This window comes from Furipterus horrens, unplaced genomic scaffold (assembly GCF_987537825.1).
Source record: "Furipterus horrens unplaced genomic scaffold, mFurHor1.1.pri manual_scaffold_17, whole genome shotgun sequence".
In the NCBI taxonomy this organism is placed as follows: Eukaryota; Metazoa; Chordata; class Mammalia; order Chiroptera; family Furipteridae; genus Furipterus; species Furipterus horrens.
In genome coordinates, this window is record NW_028327187.1 from 59,183,530 (window position 1) to 59,207,937 (window position 24,408).

A 24,408-nucleotide genomic window follows, 5' to 3' on the forward strand; every position below is an offset into this window, starting at 1 on the left:
ATATGAGCTTTCAGTGTCTGTGGGCTAACCTTGAGTCTTGACACCCCCGTATCTTCTCCTGTCTTCCCTCTACTACATATGGTCTTGCTTGGAAAGAAACCACTATGGCGAATTGCCTCCCAGGTCTTCCCCAACCCCACCGTGATATTATCTGGAGGGCAATAGGACCTAGGGAGGTTCAACCCTAAGGCCTAGAGAGACACACCTGCCTAACCGCGTGGGTTGAGCGAGTGTGGGAGCAAGTGAGTTAGGGAGGGCGGGGTAGAAAAGGGCGTCTGCTGTTTGGGGGGAAGAGTATACCTGTGGCTCCCTCAGGGTTGGAGAGTCGTGGTGAGAAGTGCTTCTGAAGATTGGCCCAAGCCCTTTTGTGTCGCGCCTCTCCAGATCCAACGGGACGTCCCGCCCTGGAACTCACAGGCTGGCTTTGTTTAGCCCCAGTTCTCCCTCCCATTTCGCTGGCCACCGTCTTCAGTGCCTTAGTTCCCGCAGCCACCATCCTCTCACAGCTGAAGTAGGACCCCGGCAGCGGACAGCACTCAAGTTTGGCGACATCTGCCCAGTCAGGTTCGCGCCCCGCGCGTCGTACTTATCACAAGCAGTTTCTTCGTGGGGAAAAAGCCCCTCCACCTTTCTCTTAATTCTGTAGCGTTTTTCTCCCCGAAAACTGCGCTGAAGGACAGGGTTGTAGTTTTTCTCAGGCTGCTGGCGGCTTCCGTGGGGGCGGAGCTTGCGAAACCCGAGGAGCGTTCCCACTGAGACCCCTCGATTGAGCGCGGGTCCTGAGAGAGCACCCGGCGAGAAGGCGAGCTGATAGCCACAACCCCGCAGTACCTGGGGTACCTAGATATTAAACCGAACCCGCGAGGGTACACTCAGGCTTTGCCCCCTCTACTGCCCATGCTCAGTTCTCGGCTAATTTGAAAGGGTACACTGGTCAGGTCTCCTGGAGAACAGTTGCTGAGTGTTGGTGTCGGATCTTGTGGCTATCCTTCCACCTGCAGGGCTGAGAAAGGAGGAGCCTACAAGGAAGCAGTTGTCTCCATGGCCATTCAAACGCCTGGAATTGGACTCTGCATGGGGCGCTAAATTGCTTGCTTTTGCCTTGTCCCAGTTTTACAGCACGTATATTACGACTGGAAACCTGAGCCAATCCAGAATCAAGTTCAAAGTGGTACTCCTGGGCTCTCCATCCCAGACTCCAACAAATCCAATTTGAGACTAGAAGAGAGGGTTCTCTTGCTCTAACTAGGTAGGAGCTCTCCATTCTGGAATTAGGCTTGACAGCTCTCCTAACCAATAATTGGACTGCAGTGACTGTAGGGTTCTCTTAGGAGGTGGGGAGAGGGTTCTCTCCGAAGAGCAGACCAAGACGCTCAGAAACTCAAAATGGACCGAGTTTATGAAATTCCTGAGGAGCCAACTGTGGATCTGATTTCATCTCTGGAGGAAGATGTTATCCGTGGCGCCAACCCCCGATTTACCTTTCCATTTGGCATACTTTTCTCCACCTTTTTGTACTGTGGTGAGGCTGCATCTGCCTTGTACATGGTTAGATTCTATCGAAAGAATAGTGAGACCTACTGGATGACATATACCTTTTCCTTCTTTATGTTTTCGTCCATTATGGTCCAGTTGACACTCATTTTTGTACACAGAGATCTGGCCAAAGACAAGCCACTATCATTGTTTATGCATCTAATCCTCTTGGGACCTGTTATCAGGTGAGTAACTTTTTCATCTCTTCCCGCCTTCCTTCTCCTCCTCTTCCCGACACCCCTTGTGCAGAGAAAGATGAAGCTAATATTTACAATGTGTTTAAATGATTCCCTCATTCCCTCCCACTGTTAGCTTCCCTGCCTACCCCCCCCAAATATTACCTGAAATCTTAAATGCCACCATGATGAACATGTGGCATGTACCCGTGTTCCAAAAGTATATATGGTACCATTGATAAGACTTCATTAAACAATGTTTGCTCTCTGAATTTGAGTTGTGAATATTGGTATGGGACCAACTGATGTGGTCACCTTGTGCACACAGGCCATACTTAGCTTAAGAGTGTGTTATTTTGACTGTCTTTTAGATGCTCTGTAAATTGAATGAAAGTTCCTTTCCCTCTCCATCCCTCCTCTCATTCAGTTTCTTTACCTTGAACTGCTTGTGCTTGTGCTGCTACCATTTTAAAATTTCCCAGAGTTATTTGAAAATATTTTAAGCTATCTGTGGTCATCTGGTACCACAACCCACTGTAGTTTTTTTTTCTGTACATTCATTGGTGTCTTGTGTATCTCTTTGTATCCTTCTGAAGTAAAGGTGTATGGTTAGAAGGAAGCAAAGAAAGATATTCCATCTGGATGCTGTAGCACAAAGTAATAGCATGAAGTCTTTCCATTCAGGTTGCCTTGAAGGTACAAGAATGTGCCTTACCCCAGCGAGGTAGTCATCTGTATGAGTAGTCTCATCTAGACACCATGGAATTTTCCAGATAGGGAGACATTGCAAAACTTATGAGGTCAGGAGAAAGGAATGGATCAAGTTTGTCTTGATTGCAAGAGAGGCAGAAACCTGTAGTCAGCTGAGGAATATGAGTCAGAGTACTGATATTGTAATTACAATGGGAAGATACCCATATAGAAATAAACACAGTCCGAAACTGATTAAGGATGGAACTCCCCCTTTAAAAATGTTAAACAGTATATGTTTAAAAGGGGAGGAACTGATTAGGTTCCATGAGAAAAAATATGGGATATCAACAGAAACAGTGATCTGGAGTTCAGGAGACCTGGTATCTAACCCTCCCTCTGTCACTGACATTTGAATAGCCTTGGTGAAATCTCTGAAGATGCCTTTGGCTAGATCATGGGTCTCAAACACTTACAGAGGCCAGGCACACATCACAAATGAGTGAAATGGGTCAAGTATGAGAAAGACAGTAGCTTCATTTGTGGTGACAGAAGAAAATAAAGCTCAATGTTAAATGATGGAGAGTAGTGAGGATTATGGCAATCTGGAGTTCACATCATCTGCCTCCTTTGAGGTGCCCACTCTATAGCTCCTACCCATTGTTTCCCTGTTGAAATTGAAATCCAGTATTGCCATATCTCCCAACTTTTCAGGAGAAGCTCCCAAAATATGATTTTATATGAAGTACCATGATTTTAAATTTTGGCACCTGACTAATTAATGAAAAATGTGATATAGAACAACAAACTATAGCTGCTCGTTAGATGTGTCTCAGCTGGCCTATATACAATCTTTGGGCTAGGTAATCTAAAAAGGTCCTTTTCAGTTCTAAATCTTCGAAGTTAAGCTGTTAAAGGAACACCTCATCATCAACTTGGAAGCGAGAAATTTAGAGCCCTTCACTAGAGGAGCATAGGAACCATTCTTCTCTCCTTTTTCAAATTTAATATATTAAGTTAATAGATCAAGCACTCTCAAGATGCAAATTTCAGCAAGTTCCACATCAGCTCCCAGTTTTGACTTCCCCTGTTTGCTTTCTGGCCTCCCAAGCCATCTTTGATTTGGATCATCCATGTGGAGTGTTGAGTACTTTATTTTATGTTTGTCATTTAGCTTCCACTAGAAATTATTGTAAAGGGTTTATAATCTCAGCTAGCCCCACAGTAGGGAAAAATAATTAAAAGCTCATAAATGTTATCCTTGATATGCTTATTTTCAAGGCAAATCACTTTTTAGGTAGGTAGGAACTAGATTGGTGTTATTAGGCACATGAAGATGTTTGGAGAGCCTGGCTCCCTTATATAAATACAAAGTTAACTTCTGGAAATGAAAATGTACTCTAATTTACTAAAACTTATAAGCAAGACAAACACCCTTAATTAAACTTGTAAATATTGTTAAGAATAGAAGCATCAACAGAATTTTCTACGCCACTGCCTCATTCAATATTTTATTCAGTGATAGCATTGATGGACTTAGGTTAAAATCTAAAATCTTTTGTTAGAAACACCCTTAGGCATTTTCTCTGCATAGGAAGAGAATGTTGCTTTTTTCTTTACTGTTATCTCCTTCCATCTTTTTCCTCTCCTGGCTTTTAGAGTTTGTCCCTAGAAAGTGGATGTGTCAAACTACATACTTCAGACTGGTGCACAAACACCCATCTCAAAGGGATCCCATGGAGAATGGCAGCCAGCGCATGTTCCTCTTGGGAGCCAAAGGCCTAGAGAGCATATACATCTCTGCTTGTCCTTGGTCTATTTTTCTTTTAAATTACATTGCCGTTATTATTATTCTCTCCTCCCATGATTTCTCACCCTGTACTCTCCCTTCTCTTTCACTTACTCAACAAATACCCATTTATCAAATACCCACTGTGTGATAAGGGTGGTGGGCAAGATAACTATCTACCTCCTCCCCTCTGTGCCATCAGTCTGTCAGGAAAGATGGCTTAATTTTCACCCCAACTTCCCTTACTTATCATAAGAAATAGTCAACAGTTTCCATTCATTTCAGGGTGAATAGAGGAAGTGATAATTCGGATGTTCCAAAACAAGATGTTCTAGCGGCTCCTCTCCTATTCATCATACTAGAACTGTGAATGACTTCTGATTTATATAGGTGACATGGGAGGGGTACAGCAGGAAATGTGCTCTAATAACTGTTTCAAGGGTGGTAGGCTCTCATGAGGAAGTTTTCCTCTTTGTAAATAAATAGTGGAGCTTAAAAGGCTCTTGTCCCCAAATAGGTCAAGAGGTCCCAAAAGCAACCTGTAGAGAGATCTTTTGAGGTGTCCTAAGTATATAATACATTTGGTTCTGAGTTGTCAAGAATTTTTAAGTACCTTTGTTGGTCAGTGGCTTTTCTGTGTATTTGAGAGGTTTTTTTTTCCAGATCCTCTTCAAAAAATTTTGGCTGAGACACTCATAGTTGTGGATTTTGTCTTGAAAAAGCAGAACACAAAAGCCCAATTATGGAGCTGAATGCTTTGAATAGGAACACTTTACCTCAGGAACTTGAGGTGTCATGACAACCAGGGACTTTTTTAACTTCATTATTCTCTCTCAGCACATTGTTTACTTGATATCTTAAAAGTGTTTAAGGCACTTATTTAAATCATAGGCTTATTATTAAGGAGACAAAGCAATTCCTTAACCCCTCAAAGAAACACTTCTGAAATGTTCTTAGGTCAGTGGATGATAGACTGAAAATAATGGGTTTAGACTCAAGTAACTTGTAGAAGGCATGACCAACTCTTTGACTCACAAGAAATGAATAGAATGGGAGAGAAGGAATGGCAAAAAGTAGTACACTTCTCGGAGTTATTTTCCCCTCCTCACTAGTACCTCCCTTCCCAGGACAGCTTTAGTTAAGTTCCTGTGATACTTTACTTCTGCAGATGTCTGGAGGCCATGATTAAGTACCTTACACTGTGCAAGAAAGAGGAGCAGGAGGAGCCATACGTCAGCCTCACCCGAAAGAAGATGCTAATAAATGGCGAGGAGGTGATGACAGAATGGGAGGTGGGCCATTCCATCCGGACCCTGGCTATGCACCGCAATGCTTACAAACGTATGTCACAGATCCAAGCCTTCCTGGGTTCAGTGCCCCAGCTGACCTATCAGCTCTATGTGACCCTGATCTCTGCAGAGGTCCCCCTGGGTAGAGGTGAGTGGAGTCAAGATGGGGGAGGGCTCCACTTAAATCAATGGTCTCAGAAATCTAGACCTGAGCTGTCCAATACACTAGCCAACAGTTTCCTGTGGCTATTAAAATGAAAAATTAAATAAAAAATTTACACTCTCAGTCATGATGGCTATATTTCAAATGATCAACAGCTATGTGTGGCTAGTGGTCACTTATTGGACAGCACACACAGTACAGAACATTTCCACCATTGCAGAAAATTCTGTTGGACAGCACTGATAGATAGTCAAGGAACTTGGGGATCCAGACATCTCAGGCCTGCCAGATTTCTTTAACTGGGATAAGTTATTTAAACTAAAAATGCCATAGATAAGCACTCTCTAGGCTAAATTAAATCCTCTCAGAGGAATCTAGTAATACCAGTAGTCAGTAGAACATTTTTACTAGCCCAGAGTATTTAAATAATACTGACAACTGGTTGGTTGGTTGTTTGGTTGGTTGGTTAGTTTAAGGATGACCATACTTACATAAGAGGTTCCCAAATACTACTGATCATGAAGCTCTTATATTTTCTCCTCAGACATAAATCAGTCTGAGTATAGGGAGGGTAAGAATCTGTATTTTTAAAGATACCCTGTTGATTCTGATCAGCCACATTTGAGAATGAGTGATTTAATATCTTTTCCCAAATCCGGTGGGGAGAAATTTCTAAAAGGGTTGTGGATTGAATACTGAGTCAGACCTGGTTCCAGTTCTGACCTTCTTTGTGATCTTCAGAGGAAGTTACCAAAGAAGTCTCTGTCTTAATTTCCCATTTGTGAAAGAGAGATCCTGAGATGAGTAAGACCTTTGTCAGAAGATGAAATGTGACTCAGTGTTTTCAAAGTCAAGATAAAGTACTGTTAATGAGTTTTAACAGCCTGAGTTTAGCCTGCTTGGGCTGGAGCTGGGTACAACTTGGGACCATTTCCTTATTATTAGGTGCTGAACCTACTTAGCAAAACCCCATGTTTCAAATAAATGTAAAAAGGAAGTTTTCCCTCTTTTGTATTTTTCTCCACTAAGAATTGTTCATGAAGCTCTATTAGACTTGAAGGTTTTCACATACCTAGAATAGACAATACTGGGAGGAGAAAGATCTCTGGAAATGATGATGATTTTCCTCCTGAGAATTTTGAGGGTCATCAAATCATCTAATTAAAATATTTATACATTACAAAGGTAATACATGCACAAACCAATTGACCTACAGGTTATTATATATGCACATAAAAATGTCTGGAAAGACATGCAAGAAACAATTTACCTCTGGGGAGTGGAAATGAGCAACCAACTTTATATGCTTCTATATAGTTTGAAATTTTTATCATCATGTTTTATTTTTATTTTTGGTCCTTTTTAAATTTTAAATATTAATGTTATTTTTATCCTTGTTATTTAGTTATAAAAATTTAATAAGGTAAAGATTTAAAACCATACAGAATATATATAAAAGAGATATAATTTCATTTCCCAAAGGTAATCTCTGTTAACTATTCAGTATATATCCTTCCAGACTTCATTTTACTAGGTAAATATAAACATACATACAACATACATATGTATGTATATTTTTGCCAAAAAAGGATATTAAACATTCTATTCAGCCACATGTCTTTTTCAAAAGTAAGCCAGTATGGTTTTCTTCAACAGTTATTTATACCTACATATATAATAATAATAATGGTAAATATATATATATTCCCTTATATGAATTGGACAAATTCTTAATTCCCTAATCTTGTATTGTTAGGATTAAAGTTTGTTTCTAATTTTTCCATGCAAAACATTCTTTCTGATTATGAACTATGCTCCAATGAATATCTGTGTATTGGAGTGAGATTTTATATGATAAATTCTGAGCAGTAGAATTGCTAAATAAAAGGAATGCATGTTTAGAGTTTTACCAGTACTGCCAATTGACCCTCCCAAAAGGTTGTATGAATTTATATTCTCACGAACTGTGTATGAATATGCCTGTTTCTTCATATCTAAAACTAAAAATTATTTAATTGCGTAATTATAAAATAACCAATTTTAAAAATAATTTGCGTTCTTTATTATGAATGAAGCTAAGCATCTTTTCATGTTTGGTCATTGTGTTCATTTTTTTTTAAATGCGATTTACTGATTATGCTGTTACAGTTGTCCCAATTTCTTATCCCTTTGTTCTCCTCTACCCAGTGACCCCCTCCCTCCACTTGTGCCCCCGCCTTAGTCCATGCCCATTGTTTGTGCATATAGTTCTTATCAACATCTTCCTGTATATTCCACTCCCTCCTACTATGCTTCTTAATTCCTGTACCATCTCCCTCCCATTCCTCCCCTCCCCCTACTCACTGACGTCCCCCCCATAATATTCCAGATTCCTATAATTCTCTTTCCACTCTCGTTGCCTACTTAGTTTGCCTTTGTTTTGGTTCCCTAGCTTCTGTTGTTGGTGGCTGTGATACAGTTTTCTTTTCTTTTCTTTTCTTTTATTTTTATTTCTTAATTTTATTTTTTTGGTTTTTCAATTACAGTTGTCCCATTTTTCCCCCAGTGCTCCCCCCCACCCAGCCCACCCCTTCCTCCACAATCATATCCCTCCCCGTTGTCCATGCCCATGAGTCATTTATACACATTCCTTGACTGAACCCTTCCCTTATTTATCCCCCTTCTCTCCCTCCCCCCCACCCCCCTATTGACTGTTATTATGCTCCTTGTTATATTTAGTTCATTTCTTTCTGTTGTTCTTTAGTTTCCTGTATTGGGTGATATCATCTGGTGTTTTTATTTTTTTAGATGGCTTATTTCACTATGCATAATTCTCTCTAGTTCCACCCATGTTGTCGCAAATGGCAGGAGTTCCTTCTTTCTCTCTGCTGCATAGTATTCCATTGTGTAAATGTACTGTTTCTTGATCCACTCATCTACAGATGGGCACTTAGGCTGTTTCCAGCACTTAGCTATTGTAAACCGTGCTGCTATGAACATAGGAGCACATAAGTTCTTTTGAATTAGGGTTTTAGGATTTTTGGGGGTATAGTACTAGCAGTGGAATTGCTGGTTCAAAAGGAAGTTCCATTTTTAGTTCTTTGAGGTAATTCCATACTGTTTTTCATAGTGTCTGAACCAGTCTGCATTCCCACCAACAGTGCAGTAGGGTTCCCACTTCTCCACATCCTCGCCAGCACTTGTTGTTTGTTGATTTGTTTATGATGGCCATTCTGACAGGTGTAAAGAGGTATTTCATTGTGGTTTTTATTTGCATCTCTCTGATGGCTACTGATATTGAGCATTTTTTCATGTGTCTATGGACCTTTTGTATGTCCTCTTCAGTGAAGTGTTTGTTCAGGTCCTTTGCGCATTTTTTAATTGGGTTGTCTGTTTTCTTGATGTTAAGTCGTATAAGCGCTTTATATATTTTGAGATCAGTCCCTTGTCTGAGAAATCATTGGCAAATATGTTTTCCCATATGGTTGGTTTCCTTTTCATCTTGCTGATGTTTTCTTCTGCTGAGCAGTAACTCTTTAGTTTGATGTAGTCCCACTTGTTTATTTTTTCCTTTATTTCTCTTGTCTTAGGAGATGTATCCATGAAAATATTGTTACGTGGGATATCTGAAATTTTTCTGCCTATGTTTTCCTCTAGGACTTTTATGGTGTCACGGCTTACATTTAAGTCTTTGATCCATCTTGAGTTTATTCTTGTGTGTGGTGTAAGTTAGTGGTCTAGTTTCATTTTTTCACACGTCCCTGTCCAGTTCTCCCAGCACCATTTGTGAAAGAGGCTCTTCTCACTCCATTTTATGTTCTTTCCTCCTTTATCAAATATTAGTTGACCGTATAGTCCTGGATTTGTTTCTGGACTCTCTATTCTGTTCCATTGATCTATATGTCTGTTCTTTTGCCAGTACCAGACTGTTTTGATCACAGTGGCTTTGTAGTATAGTTTGATGTCTGGTATTGTGATTCCTCCTGCTGTGTTCTTCTGTCTCAAGATTGCTTTGGCTGTTTGGGGTCTTTTTTGGTTCCATATGAATTTTTGAAGTATTTGTTCTAGGTCTGTGAAATATGTCATTTGTATTTTAATAGGCATTGCATTGAACCTGTAAATTGCTTTGGGTAGTATGGTCATTTTGATGATGTTAATTCTTCCCATCCAAGAACATGGTATTTGCTTTCATTTGTTTGTATCTTCCTTAATTTCTTTCTTCAATGTTACGTAATTTTCAGAGAACAGGTCTTTTATCTTTTTGGTTAAGTTTATTCCTAGGCACTTTATTTTTCTTGTTGCTAGAGTAAATGGTATTTACTTTTTTGTCTCTGTCTTTGATATTTTATTGTTGGTGTACAGAAATGTCTTACATTTCTGTATATTTATTTTGTACCCTGCTATTTTGCCAAATTCATTTATGATATCAAGTAGTCTTTTAGTGGAGTTTATAGGGTTTTCTAGGTATACTATCATGTCATCTGCATATAATGATAGTTTTATTTCTTCTTTCCCAATTTGGATGCCTTTTATTTCTTTGTCTTGTCTGATTGCTATGGCTAGGACTTCCAACACTATGTTGAATAGGAGTGGAGAGAGTGGAGAGCGTTGTCTAGTTCCTGATTTCAGGGGGAATGCTTTCAGTTTTTGTCCATCAAGTATGATGTTGGCTTCCGGTTTTTCATATATAGCCTTAATTATGTTAAGGTATGTTCCCTCTATTCCCATTTTGCTGAGTGTTTTCATCATAAATGGGTGTTGTACTTTATCAAATGCTTTTTCTGCATCTACTGATATGATCATGTAATTTTTGTCTTTTTTTTGCTTAGGTGATGTATTATATTTATTGATTTGCGACTATTAAACCATCCTTGCATTCCTTGGATGAATCCCACTTGATCTTTTTGATGTATTGCTGGATCCTGTTTGCCAATATTTTATTGAGGATTTTAGCATCTATGTTCATCAGTGATATTGGCCTGTAATTTTCTTTCTTTATTGTGTCTTGACCTGGTTTTGGGATTAGGGTAATACTGGCTTCATAGAAAGAGTTTGGGATTTTTACCTCTTCTTGGATTTTTTGGAATAGTTTGAGGAGAGTAGCAGTTAGTTCTTCCCTGAATGTTTTGTAAAATTTGTCTGTGAAGCCATCCAGTTCAGGGCTTTTGTGCGCCGGGAGATTTTTTGATTACAGGTTCAATTTCCTTCTTTGTTATTGGTCGGTTGAGAATTTCTACTTCTTCTTGGTTCAGTTGTGGAAGGTTATATGTTTCTAGAAATTTGTCCATTTTTTTCTAGGTTGTCAAGTTTCTTGCCATACAGTTGTTTGTAGTAATTTCTTACAATCCTTTGTATTTCTGTGGTATCAGTCGTGATTTCTACATTTTCGTTTATGATTTTGTTTATTTGGGTCTTCTCTCTTTTTTTCTTGATGAACCTGGCTAAAGGCTTGTGGATTTTGTTTATTTTTCAAAGAACCAGCTTCTACTTTTGTTGATCTCTTGAATTGTTTGTTTAGTCTCTATGTCATTTAATTCTGCTCTGCTCTTGATGATTTCCTTCCTTCTTATTGCCGTAGGCTTTGTTTGTTGTTGTTCTAGTTCTTGTAACTTTAGGGTTATATTTTTTACTTGAGATTCTTCTATGCTTTTCAGATTTGTCTGTATTGTTATGAACTTCCCTCTTAGGACTGCTTTTGCTGTGTCCCATAGGTTTTGGGCTGTTGTGTGTTCATTATCCTTAGTTTCCAGGAATTTTTGATTTCTTCTTTGATGTCATTTTTAATTCATCTATTATTTAATAGCATGTTATTCATCCTCCATGAGTTTGGATGTCTTTGCTTTTTTAATCTGAGGTTGATTTTTAGTTTCAAGGCATTGTGGTCTGAAAAGATGCTTGATATGATTTCAAATTTCTTGAGGCTTGTTTGTGTCCTATCATGTGGTCTATCTCTGACAATGTCCCATGTGCATTTCTAAAGAATGTATATTTTGCTTCTTTGAGGTGAAAAGTTCTATATATATCAGTTAAGTCCATGTGGTTTAGTGTGTTGTTCAATGCCTGTATATTCTTCGTGTTTCTTTGCTTTGAAGATCTGTCTGTTATTGATAATGGAGTGTTCAAGTCCCCTACTATGAGTGTGTTGCTGTTAATATCCTTCTTGTGGTCTTCTAGTATTTTCTTTATGTATTTGGGTGCTCCTATGTTGGGTGCATATGTGTTTATCAGTGTTATATCTTCTTGATAAATTGTTCCCTTAAGTATTATGAAATGTCCTTCTTTGTTTTTTTATTGACCTTGCTTTGAAATACGTTTTGTCTGGTATGAGGACTGCTACCCCAGCTTTTTTCTCATGTCCTTTTGCTTGGAGTACTTTTTTATATCCCTTCACTTTCAGTCTGTGTAAATCTTCTGTTTTGAGGTGTGTTTCTTGTAGACAGCAAATATGTGGGTCTTGTTTTTCTATCCATTCCGTTATCCTATGTCTTTTAATGGGAGCATTTAATCCATTTACATTTGAGGGTTTTTTTGACATGTATTTATTCATTTTCCTTTGTACCTGTGTTCCTCTCCTCTTTTTTTCTTATTTTTCTTAAAACATTCCCTTTAGCATCTCTTGCAATGCTGGTTTGGTGAAGATGTATTCTTTTAGTCTTCCTTTGTCTGGGAAACTCCTTATTTCTCCTTTTATTTTGAATGAGAGCCTTGCTGGGTAGAGTATTCTTGGTTGTAGGCCTTTGTTTTTCATTGATTGAAATATTTTTGACCATTCCCTTCTGGCTTGTAGTGTTTTTGTTGAGAAATCTGTCGATAGCCTTATCGGAGCTCCCTTGTATGTTATTTGCTGTTTTTCTCTTGCTGCTCTTAGGATTCTCTTTGTCTTTGAATGTTGCCATTTTAATAATGATGTGCCTTGCAGTGGGTTTTTTTGGGTTCCTCTTCATTGGGACTCTCTTTGCTTCTTGAACTTGCATGACTTTTTCGCTCATCAGGTTGGGAAAATTTTCTGTCATTACTTCTTCTATCAGCTTTTCTATTCCTCGCTCTTCTTCTTCTCCCTCTTATATTCCGATGACCCTGATATTATTTTTTTCACATGCTATCCTGTAATTCTCTTACATCTTGTTCATATTTTTTCAATCTTTTTTTCATTTTGTTGTATTGTCTGGGAATTTTTTTCTACATTGTCCTCTAACTCACTGATGCGATCCTCTGCTTCGGTTAGCCTGCTTTTGATTGATTCTACTGTGCTTTTCAGTTCAGAAATTGAATTCTTCATTTCTTCCTGGTTCTCATTAATAGTTTCTATGTCCTTTTTAATGCTGGTGTAGTTCTCTGTAAGTTCCCTGTCATTTTATTGGAGCTGTTGTTAACTTCCTTGGAGGTTATTGTAGTCGTTTTTGAGGTTGTCGAGTATATTGAGCTTCTTCACCACCATTGTTTTGAATTCCATGCCTGACATTTGGGCTATGTCTATTCCATCTACCTCTCTTTCTGGGGCTTCCTCTTTTCTTTTCATTTAGAGGTTGTTTCTGTATCTTACCATGTTGGATTCTTCTTATTTTTGTTTTTTGGATGTGTTTGCTTTGACTTCCCAGCTTTGTAGTATGAGATACTTTACAGGATATCTGGGGCTTTCAGTGGTGCAGTCTCTTTGATCTCCTGAGCCTGATGTTCTTGGGATACCCTTTATGTCATTTGTTTATGCTTTCTGGTTATATTTCAGATATTCTTTGGTGGGACCTTCCCTCTGGCTAGTTGATTGAGAGTCACTCTGTCCACTTTGTCTTGAGTTATTTTGTGGAGATGCTGTTAAAAACATAAACACACAGCCCAGGCAGGAAACCCACGCCCTCAAAAATATCCTCCACCCTCTATCCCGCTCTCTGCAGCAAATGAGCCAGTATTAATATAAATGTAGAGGGGTTAGGGTTTTTATACTGTAGGAAGAATAGATAAAAGTTGTTTTTAAAGAGGAAAAATATTATTTTTGAGAGAGAAGATGATAGATTAATAATAGTAGCAAGTAATGTCGAGATTATGCAAGACAGTAAGTAATATTTACACTGTATGTTAATAGTAAAAAAAGAAAAAGAGGTAAGAATGCAGAATATAGTAAGAAAGTAGAATTGTATAGTATTTGATTTATATAGTAGTTACATGGTATATATTTAGTGTGCAAGGAAGGCTAAAGAAAACTGACAAACAAATAAACAAAATTAAAAAGGAAGAATGAGAAGGAGAGATGGTATGAAACAAAGTGAAAGTTTTAAAAAACATTTAAAAAATAAAAGGAAAAATGAAAATTAAAATGAAAAATAAGAAATCAAAAAGAATTTAAATAAAATAAAATACCAATAAAAAGACAAAAATATAAATCAAAATTTTAAAAAAAGAATGTTTTTACTCAGTTCAGCCTTTGTGTGCCGTCTTCTTTTTCTGGATCCATAGCTGGTCTATTGAGGCAGGCCAGAGGGTCCTGATCCTGACGACAGCAGTGTGCATCTGCGTGCGGTGTTGGTCTTGCACCCGGGTAACACCAGCATGCCCTCAGTGGCCTGTGAGTTCGTTTGGCACCTGTTGGAGCCGGCCGGGTGCTTGTGCGAGCACGCACCTGCGCGCCCAAGGTGGCCTGCACGCCAGCCTCAGGCCTGCCGAGCCGCGCCCCGGGAGTTGGTCTCTCGCCTCTTGTGGCGGGGCCCCAGACACCTGTGTACAGTGGAAGTGTGCTTCTGTGAGTCACCTCCGCCTGCTGTCCTCATGTTGCAGCCACTTGATGTGCCTACACCTGACTGGGCAGGCGCAAGTAGAGCTTGTGCAAGTGGGCTGTGCGCCGGCCTGGTGCCTATTGGGGTGGGCCAGGGGTGTCTGCGCATGGTCTTCTGTGTTCCCAGCAGGCCGACCCTGCGCCTGCTGGCGTGCTGATCTTATGCCTGTTGGGGTGTGCTGAGGGGCACTGGGACATGAGGCCAGCGACCTTGCTGCGTGCCTGGGTCAGTGGATTAGGGCTCCTCCCTGTGCGTACCCGCGCAACCCAAGGGGAGGCTTGGGGTGTGGGCAAGTGCACTTCTGCGCCTGCACTCCTCAAGAATGTCCTATCACCCCCAACCTTTCCTCTCCTCTCCGCAGCACACAAGAGAAAAATATAAAGGAAAAACACATTCTTACATACACAGCAGTACGCTGTTTCTTGTCTCTCAGCGCCAGATGCCACCTGGCCCACTCTTGGCACTGCCAGTGGGCAGAGACCGCTCTCCTCACAATTCCTCTCTGGGGAGGCCTGTGATCACTAAAATGTCTTTGTGTATTTCCAGCCACAGCTTGGGAAGCCAACCCAGTCAGCAATCTTGTCTCATTCCTTTTTCCTCCACTATCCTCACCAAACAGGTCATTCCCAGATGGTCTTCTCTGATGCAGCAGTGCCAAGGCTCAACTCCTGCCAGTGTCTAAATGCTCACTGAGATGTTCTGTTTGCAATTATTCTAAACTGCAGACAGGTCTTGGGTGCCAGAAAGTGCAGCCTCACCTCACTCCTCTGCCATCTTCAAACCTCCATAGTTTTCATTTTAATGTTCATAGTTTTGATCCTCTTTCTCCTAAACAAGTCCCTTTAACATTTCATATAACAGTGGTTTGGATCTGATGAACTCCTTCAGTTTTACTTTGTCATGGAAGCACTTCCTCTGTCATTCTACTCTGAATGATAGCTTCACTAGATAGAGTAATCGTGGTTGTAGATTTTTGATTTTCATAACTGAATATTTCTTGCCAGTCCCTTCTTTCCTGCAGAGTTTCTTTTTAAGAACTCAGCTGATAGTCTTATTGGGACCCCATTTGTACATAATCTTTTTCTCTCTTGCTCCTTTTAAGATTCTCTCTTTATCCTTAATTTTTGTCATTTTGCTTATAATGTGTCTCGGTGTGGTTCTCCCTGGGTCCGGTATTTTTAGAACTCTGTGCTTCCTGGACCTGTAAGTCTATTTCCTTACCCAAGTCAGGGAAGTTCTGCTTCATTATTTTTTCACATAATTTTTAAATTTCTTCTTCACCTTCTGGCAACCCTATGATTCGGATGTTCGCCCACTTATAGCTGTTCCATAGGTTTCTGATCCTCTCCTCATTTTCCTCACTTTTTGTTTCCTCTTTCTGCACTGGTTAACTGTTTATTCCTTCCCTGTGTTCTGATTTGTGGATTGGATCCCTGGTTTTCTTTCCCTCACCACTAGTTTTGTATGTGTTTTTGTTTGTTTCAGCATGACTTCTCCATCTTGTTTAAGATCTGCTGTTAGGTCTATAAGCATTTTTATAACCAAAGCTCTGAACTGTGTCTCAGAAAGATTTCCTATCTGCTGCTACATTAGATTAGATATTTGCTGTCTGGTCAGCTGCATCACTGGGATCTCTGTCATGATCTGTGCCATCCTGACAGTTTTGTGTTTACCTTTGCTTCCAGTGCAGCGCTGTCACACCTCCTACACTATAGGGGATGGAGCCCCATGCACTCATCACAACTAGGCAACCCTTCTCACCATGCTATGTCGTTTTCTGTGGGGGAGTGGTCCAAGATAAATTCTTGTTGTTCACTCTCCACTGAGAGACTCGGAGCCTCCTACTCCATCCCCTTCTGGCCTCTTGGACGAAAGCCATGGGGGTCTGCCTTCCCTGGCATTAAAATCACAAGCTGATGGGTCTGGTCTGCAGCTGGGGGTGCTCCCCAGGCCCTTCTTGCCTCCCCTTAAATACAGGTTTCTTTGCTTACCGCCGTCCCGCTGCCATCAGCACTCCTGCCACCGCCAGCACATCTTAACCGCTCCAATCCCGGCTTTGCCTCTCCTACCCTTCCAGACAAGCACCAGTTCTTTATAACTTCATTCGATGAACCTCCTTTTATTTTCTGGAACTTCTGGTTATTTCAGGTTTTGCTGTAGTTGTATTCCTTCTTAGTTGTGGATGGAGATGGACCATGTCAGTCTAGGCCTCCATCTTGGGCAGAAGTCTCCTGTTTATGTTTGCCTCTGTGTCTTAGGTAGAGCTTTTGCTCCTGTTATGTTGTGAGGGGCGGAGCCTTAGGGATTTGTCAGTACAGGGTGACCCGTTTCACCACATTGTGGTGCTGTCTGTAGGGAAGGGGTCTGAGAAGGAACAGTGCCGCTTGCCCAGCACTCACCCCTTTTCCAGGCACTTCTCCCACTTCTGAATGGGACTGGTGCCTCTCTAGCTATTGCCCTGCCTGTTGTTTCAAGAGTGGATGGGTCTACAGATGTTCTAGGACTGTGGGGGCCCTTTAAACAAGCAGACTGCTGATAGGCTGGCAGTTTCAGCCTCCACTCCAACCCCCACTGCTTTGCACAGTCAAAAGCAATGAGGCTTTATTTTCCCTGGTGCTGGAACTGTGAGCTCTGTGGTCTGGTCTGTTGCTGGGAGTGCTCTCCAGGTGTCTCTCTCCACTATTTAAAATGCGTGACTGCACTTTCCACTGGCCTACTGCTCCCACCACTGCTGCTGCTGCCATCACACTGTATCCTCTCTGCCTGGGCTTCACCCCTCCTACTTGTCTGGATGAGTATTTCTTCTGTATATCTTTGTTTGTTGGACTTTCATATAGCTCACTTTTCTGGACTTTCTTGTTGTCTCTAGTTTTGAGGTAGTTGTATTCCTTCTTAGTTGTGGAAGGAGATGCAGCGTGTCTGCCTAAGCCTCCATCTTGGCCAGAAGACTAGCAAGTTACTTCTTAACAGCAATTATGTTATCATTTTTATTAATTTGTAAGAGCTATTTACTTATTCTGGCTAATAATCCTTTTTTAAAGATTTTATTTATTTATTTTTAGAGATAGGAGAAGGGAGGGAGAAAGAGAGGGAGAGAAAGGAACAACATCAGTGTATGGTTGCCTCTCACATGTCCCCAACCAGGGACCCAACCCACAACCCAGGCATGTGCCCTGATTGGGAGTTGAACTGGGGACCCTTTCATTTGCAGGCTGTTGCTCAATCCACTGAACCACACCAGCCAGGGCTGTTAATTCTTTCTCTGCTGTGAATAAGTATGTAGTTATGTACTGTATTGGCCCTTGGCTGGTTTGGCTCAGTGGATTGAGCGTTGGCCTGCGAGCTAAGTGTCGCTGGTTCGATCTTCCAGTCAGGGCACATCAGAGAAGGAAAACTCTGACTCCAAAAAACCTCCGCTGCCTTGCGACATACCTCTTCAGGGGAAAGGCTAAGGGAGTAAACCCCGACAGAAAATCCGGAGCCGGAGTCCCTAAGGCGGTTTGATGTTGTAGTCAACACCGGCAACTCCTGCGGCGCACCTGAAGCCAAGCTGTATTGACTCCGTCTTTCCCTTGGATCCCTCAGCTGCGAAGAGAGGGGGGGGTCTGCTGCATGGGCAACAGCAGACCCTCCATATCACCCTGCCCAGGCTCTGTAGCTTCAGCTTCACTGGAGAGGACACTCCAGCGTCATCGCAAGATGTCGATTCAACACGGGAGGAGACAGATACTGTGTCACTCCCGAGTCGGACTGCACAGCCATTCTCGGCGGTGCAGATAGACTCTTAAGAAGCTACACCATCGTCTCTCGAGACGGACGGCTGCCGACGATGTACTGTATACATTTGCATCATGTTTTTGTGTACACACATTTTAAACATGTGTTTGCATGTCATACACATAATGTGCAGTACATGTGTAACATGCAAAAGATCAACAATATACTTTTATCTTCTGGCATTCTGAAGGATTATATTTTTATATATTCAAAGTATTGCCTTTAGATCTTGTGCCTTTTTTACAAAGGCCTTTCACAAATCATATCTGAAAGAGCAATTTAGCCTGATCTTCCAAATACATGATTTTCCACAATCAATTTTTCGATTCCCCCACAAAAAAAACAAAACAAAGCAAACAATAACAACAACAAATAAAATAACATTTCATTGAAACTGTGTTGGGATTACATTAAATTATTTAGGCTGCTTTGGAGGCAATGTACATCTTTATAGGATCAATCAATTTCATATTAGAAGATAATATATCTCTTCATGTCAGTAAATATTTTTAAATCACTTTATTGAAGTGTGATTGACAAACAAAAACCTCTACCTATTTAATGTATACAACTTGATGATTTTGGTGGTAAGTATACCTCCATGAAATCTTACCACAATTTATGCCGTAAGTGTGAAAGACTTATAGCAAGAGATCTCTTACCGTAGAACTTGCATTTATGTAAGGCTTATTTCTAGGTAGTCTATCAGTTTTAAAATCACATGATTTCCAAAGTCTCAGGGTAGTGCCTAAGTAAATGTACCCCCTACACTTTTGGTAATAGGGGATGCTGCTGCTGCTGCTGTTGATGATGATGATAGGAGTTAGTAGATAGCATTTGCTATGTTCTAGACATTTCTCTAAGCCATGTACATGTAATTATTTTATTTAATCTTCATAACAATTCTATGAGAAAGTTATTCTTATTATCTTCATTTTACAAATGAGGAAATAGAAGCACTGAGAAGTTAAGCAAATTCCCCAAGGTTCCATAAATAATAGGGAGAAAAAATTGGATTGAAATTTAGGATGTCTGCCTTTAGAGCCTGTGTTTCTAACCATATTACTATGCAAAGGATGTAAAGGAAGCTTTCTCGGGGCCTTGTTTTCAGTTCTTCATGATTTCTCCTATTAAAAACTTCCTGACAATGCCATTTCTTTTAAAGTTTTGTAAACAACTTTTTGGTTTAATTTCCACCCCCATCTTCTCCTTGCTACCCCTTTTCTAATTCCTTTTTCTACTGGAGGCCATCTGGTTTAGCATAGATGACCAAATTCACTAGCAGCATTATGATCTCTTATGGCATGAGTCTATTTGTAGGGAGACAGGAGGTGTTTTTACATTTATTGGAAGCATCAGCCTTTCCTTCTTTTATTACAGCTACTATCAATAAATTAAATGAATTTCAATTTAAGAGAGAGCATTACAACACTTGGAGAGATGTACATATGCTCTGATGTCCCAAGTTTTGAACATCAAGTCTTGTGGATGGGACTGAGAGTAGTATGTAAAGCTAAGATTATATGAAATAATAATGTTGCATACCTTAAACTAATATAATGTGATTTGTCAGGTATATGTCAATAAAATTGGAAAAATATAAAAACTAAAGCTAAGAATAGACACCTTAAGAAAATCTGCCATTGAAGTCTTTGAGATTCCAACATGACTTAAAGTTGAAAAAGATGTAGGAAACAAAGCGGCAGTTCCTTTTGGGTTTCTATGGGAATGTTGTCACTTTTCTTGCAGATTATCTCCAGTGCTCTACTTCCCTGGATGCAGTGTTTTTATGGAAACAGAACACTCTAGCTGTTTTGTGTTTTGGGCATGTACCCCTCAAGTCCCCTTATTCTCCTTGAGAACACTAGATTTTTCTTAGTTTCCAGTAACCTTTGATATAAAGGAAGAAAAGGAAAGGGCCGTGGTGTGATCTGTAGTTGAGATTTAGTATAGCATGTTAGGAAGTATTCTAACTCTTCACGCCTCTGCTCCAATATACAGTGTATGGATATTATAGGCCAAGAAGTTAAGTTTTTATATTTTAAAGCACTATGCTTGAAGTTTGGTGATTCCTAAAATATACCAAAGCATTGAGGTGACAAATCGCCATTGCTGATGATTAATATAAACAACTCTAGAGTATCGCAGTGAATTGGGGGAACTGAGGCACAGATACTGAGTGATTTTTACAAACTTCCACACAGCTGAACCAAGGCCTCTCTAAATTCAGAATTTTTCATTAAGTCAAAAACATTTATTGAACACTTACTATATTCCAGGCAGTATGTTAGGCTCTGTGAATGCAGCAGTAAACAAAATAGACTTGGTCCCTTCTGCCCTCATGAAATTTCCAGTATACATTTTGACACATCCTAGAAGCACCCACAAACAAAATTAGTTTGTTGAAGAAGATACATATCAAGGAAGAAACTTCTATGAATGAAGGCATTCTTTGTGAATTTCTTAAGACTGTTTTTTTTTTTTTTTTCAGATAAGAGTATTTTCTGCCTCCTTCATTGTTTGCTCAGAAACCTGTTTCATCAGATAGATGCTGTCCTATCTCTTTATATGTATTCCTCTGGTGTTAGTGGACTCTCAATTCTAGTTTTGAGATCCACTCTTTTTTTAAAAGTTCATTGTGTATGTTTATATGATTATTAAAATACTAAAGTACAGTATATGTTTATCATGGGAAATTTAGAAAATAGAGAAACAGAGAAAAGATTTTAAAAATAGATATAATCCCTATTATGAAAATGTATATTTTAGTTTCTATTTTTTTTGTGCATGCTATTGTTTACCTAGCTGTGTTCATACATGAGTTTGCTCTTAACTGGGGCCCTCAAGTCTCACCTATCATCTCTCTGGATCTCTGGGTCAGAATATAAGCTTCACCAACATTGACTGAATGCCCTTTTTTTTTTCTTCTTACAGCTGTGCTAATGGTCTTTTCCCTGATATCTGTCACCTATGGAGCTACTCTCTGCAATATGTTGGCTATCCAGATCAAGTACGATGAATACAAGATTCGCCTTGGGCCACTGGAAGTTCTCTGTATCACCATCTGGAGGACATTGGAGATCACTTCCCGCCTTCTGATTCTGGTGCTCTTCTCAGCCACTTTGAAATTGAAGGCTGTGCCCTTCTTATTGCTCAACTTCCTGATTATCCTCTTTGAGCCTTGGGTTAAATTTTGGAGGAGTGGTGCCCAGATGCCCAATAACATTGAAAAAAACTTCAGTCAGGTTGGCACCCTGATAGTGCTGATTTCCATTACTGTCCTCTATGCTGGCATCAACTTCTCTTGCTGGTCAGCTTTGCAGTTGAAATTAGCAGACAGGGACCTTGTTGAAAAAAGTCAGAACTGGGGACATATGAGCCTGCACTATAGTGTGAGATTAGTAGAGAATGTGGTCATGGTCCTGGTTTTTAAGTTCTTTGGCGTGAAAGTGTTACTGAATTACTGTCATTCCTTGATTGCCTTGCAGCTTATTATTGCTTACCTGATTTCCATTGGCTTCATGCTCCTTTTCTTCCAGTACTTGCATCCATTGCGCTCACTCTTCACTCACAACATAGTGGACTGCCTCCACTGTGTCTGTTGCCACTGGCACTCTCGGGACAGGGTTGAAAATTTGGAGCCATCCTTTGATGCTGAAGAAAGACAAAACATTGTCTGATTCTATCTTCTGGGTATTTGGAAATGTGTTTGGGGTGGCCAAGAGCAACTGTGAAACTGAAGGAGAGGATGAGGCTCATAGGTGAGTACCCACCAGGATATTTTCTTGAGTTTTCTGGTAACCCTTTCAGAAGAAGGAGCAGCCCCCAAATAAGTTTCATTTCTTTAAGATTGACTGCTATGTTTGGGCACAAAGGTAGCCACCACATATCCAGAAGGGTCATAGATGCCATTTATATTTCTCCCACTCAGGTCATCTGTCTTGCCTCCCTACAGAATTACTTATCTTTACACACCTTAGGCTCTCTGTGACCTTCTAGAGATGCTCATTTGCCTACAGTGCATTACTGAGCTTTCCCTGGGCTGAACTGAAGGCCCAGATTCCAATCAGAATATATCCTGACTGATAAGAGGATGCGACCAGTTACTATTTATGGATGTCTCTCAAGAAGCAGTTTGACTAATGTGGAACCTGTAACTGGAAATGTGCCTGGGGTCTTTAATTTCAATGGGAAATTAGTTAAAAAGAAAACCCCACTATTAAAAGAGCTTCTCCCCAAAGAGATTAGCTCTCCATTAGGATTTTACTAGTGCTCATTCATCAAGGACCTGTCTTTTCAGTGGCCCGTTGTAGGCACACTCTGAGGAGGGAGTGTAGAGTAGGATTCCTTCAGGGCATATACCAGAATGACTTTTTCTTGGGGTTCTGCATGGGCCTACAGCTTGTACCATGGAGTGGTTGAGTGAAATCTCTCATTTTGTGCCTCATTATCAAGGATTCCCTCCAACCCTGATTTTCTGTGCTTTTTGCATTTTACTACTTGATATGAACCTCAGCAAAGTTGAACTGTAATTTTAAATGTTTCTAATATGTGAAAGAAATAAATATTTTATTGTGTCTTCTAATGTCTTGAATATTTTGTTGATTTTTTAGTGATACAGAAGGTAATAATAGCTGGGACATCACCTTCATGTTGTTTGGGGTTGGGATGGAGGCTGACACTCCAACGTAGAGTGAAGGCAGAGGAGGGAGACCAGATCACAGTAAACCATCTAACACAGGATTTTATTTTCTAATTAAGAGTATATGTTTATCATTCTCATATCCCCAATGAATGAATGCAGGTCTCTTTCTCATGTATCTCAGTGTGTACATCTCAAATCATTTGGGTATTTTGATGGGGATGTCACTTGGACGCCTCTAAGGTAACAAAGGAAGTGAGGTTACTATAACCACTGCCAATTGAGACCAAGAATCCTGGCATTTACCTAACTAATGCTTGCCCCTCACAGACCAGGTAGCTTAGGAGAATTCATTAGTAGCATGTTTTAAAACATGCAATACCTGACTATTTAGTATCATAATTGCTGTAGGAATTGTGAATAGTCCAACCTAAGACTTTTCATTTCCCTTTCTTATTCAGTGTCAGCACATGTTGCAGGAGCTCCCCCTTCTAAATAAGCAGCAGGGCTGTTAGCCAGAATTGTCCTATTTCCTGGCATATCTACTGTGGTTTTCCCATCTTCAACCACTGTTGGAGGCTAAAAGAATTGGATAGTACTTAATTTTGGGGAGACTGGAGTGACTTCCTTTGGAGCAGTGGAGATTCCCTTTTTCAGCCCAACTTTCTCATTCCATCTTTCATGATGAAGAGACTTCAGTGATTATGAAAAGCTCACACTGCTGCCTTCTGATTCCAGGTGAATTTGAAAGAAATAATCTATCAGACTGTTACAGTCAAATGAATACCAGAAGAGAGATAAAGGCAGGACCCTCACCATTGAAGCAGAGGAAGACATGTTTCACCCAATGGGCCCAGTGATCCTGAGCCTGGTCCAATAAGGCTACCAGGCATTCTGAACAACACAAACAAAATTATGATAGTGCAGGAGGCAGGTAGCCCTTGAAAGTCTGTGTATGTCATCTCCATTAACTGGGAAAAGGAAAACCTTGAGACTGTATATTCATCCCAAGTCCTGGAAGGGGAGGAAGATTACAGTACCCAAAGAAAAGCCCTTAAAACAATGTTGGTTAACTGCCTGCCCCCTGTCATGTATGCAAAATGAAAAAGTAGTCTGGAGCAAGATAAGGATTCGGGATAACAGACTCCCACACTATGCCTACATTTGGGTAGTCAGGTCTCCCCAGAAAAGCTGGCACCACCTTTACTTTCCAATCAATATGTAACTCCCCCATCCCATCCCACCAACTATTTAAGTCCTCAGAACAAAGGACTCTCTCTTTTCTCTTGGCCACGTGGGAGACCCTCGCCTCTGGCCACTCCTCTTTGGGCCCTTTTGCCACACGGGGGGAACCTGGCCTCCCAGCCTCTGGCCACACTCTCTCTTTTCTGGCCACGTGGGATATGGCCATATGGGTGCTGGTCACCCTTTGGCCACCCTTGCTTTTGCTACCCTTGCTTTTGCTCTCCCATTCACTGATAAACTTTGTATGCATACTAATAGGCTGGCTGATCTGTAATTCTTTACTGTGTCAGAAAGAAGAACCAGGGTCTTCTCTGGTAACAAGATCTCTAGAAGAACACACTGCTTCTTTGGAAT

At 40.4% G+C, this 24,408-nt stretch overlaps 1 protein-coding gene across 1 annotated transcript; it reads left to right on the forward strand.

Moving 5' to 3' along the window:
* Positions 1–292: 292 nt before the first annotated feature.
* On the forward strand, positions 293–22,752 carry XKRX (XK related X-linked). The gene is made up of 3 exons (XM_090264357.1): positions 293–1,721; positions 5,360–5,628; positions 21,102–22,752. The coding sequence occupies exons 1-3, from the start codon at positions 1,387–1,389 to the stop codon at positions 21,845–21,847; spliced, it is 1,350 nt and encodes a 449-aa protein (XP_090120483.1). The 5' UTR covers positions 293–1,386; the 3' UTR covers positions 21,848–22,752.
* The last annotated feature ends 1,656 nt before the right edge of the window (positions 22,753–24,408 follow it).

What these genes read in the sequence shown, in the direction of transcription:
- XKRX (XM_090264357.1), top strand. Translation starts at nt 1,387, where the DNA reads ATGGACCGAGTTTATGAAATTCCTGAGGAGCCAACTGTGGATCTGATT. An exon ending in CTCTTGGGACCTGTTATCAG is followed by an intron (nt 1,722 to 5,359) that starts GTGAGTAACTTT and finishes TTACTTCTGCAG; the next exon opens with ATGTCTGGAGGCCATGATTA. An exon ending in AGAGGTCCCCCTGGGTAGAG is followed by an intron (nt 5,629 to 21,101) that starts GTGAGTGGAGTC and finishes TTCTTCTTACAG; the next exon opens with CTGTGCTAATGGTCTTTTCC.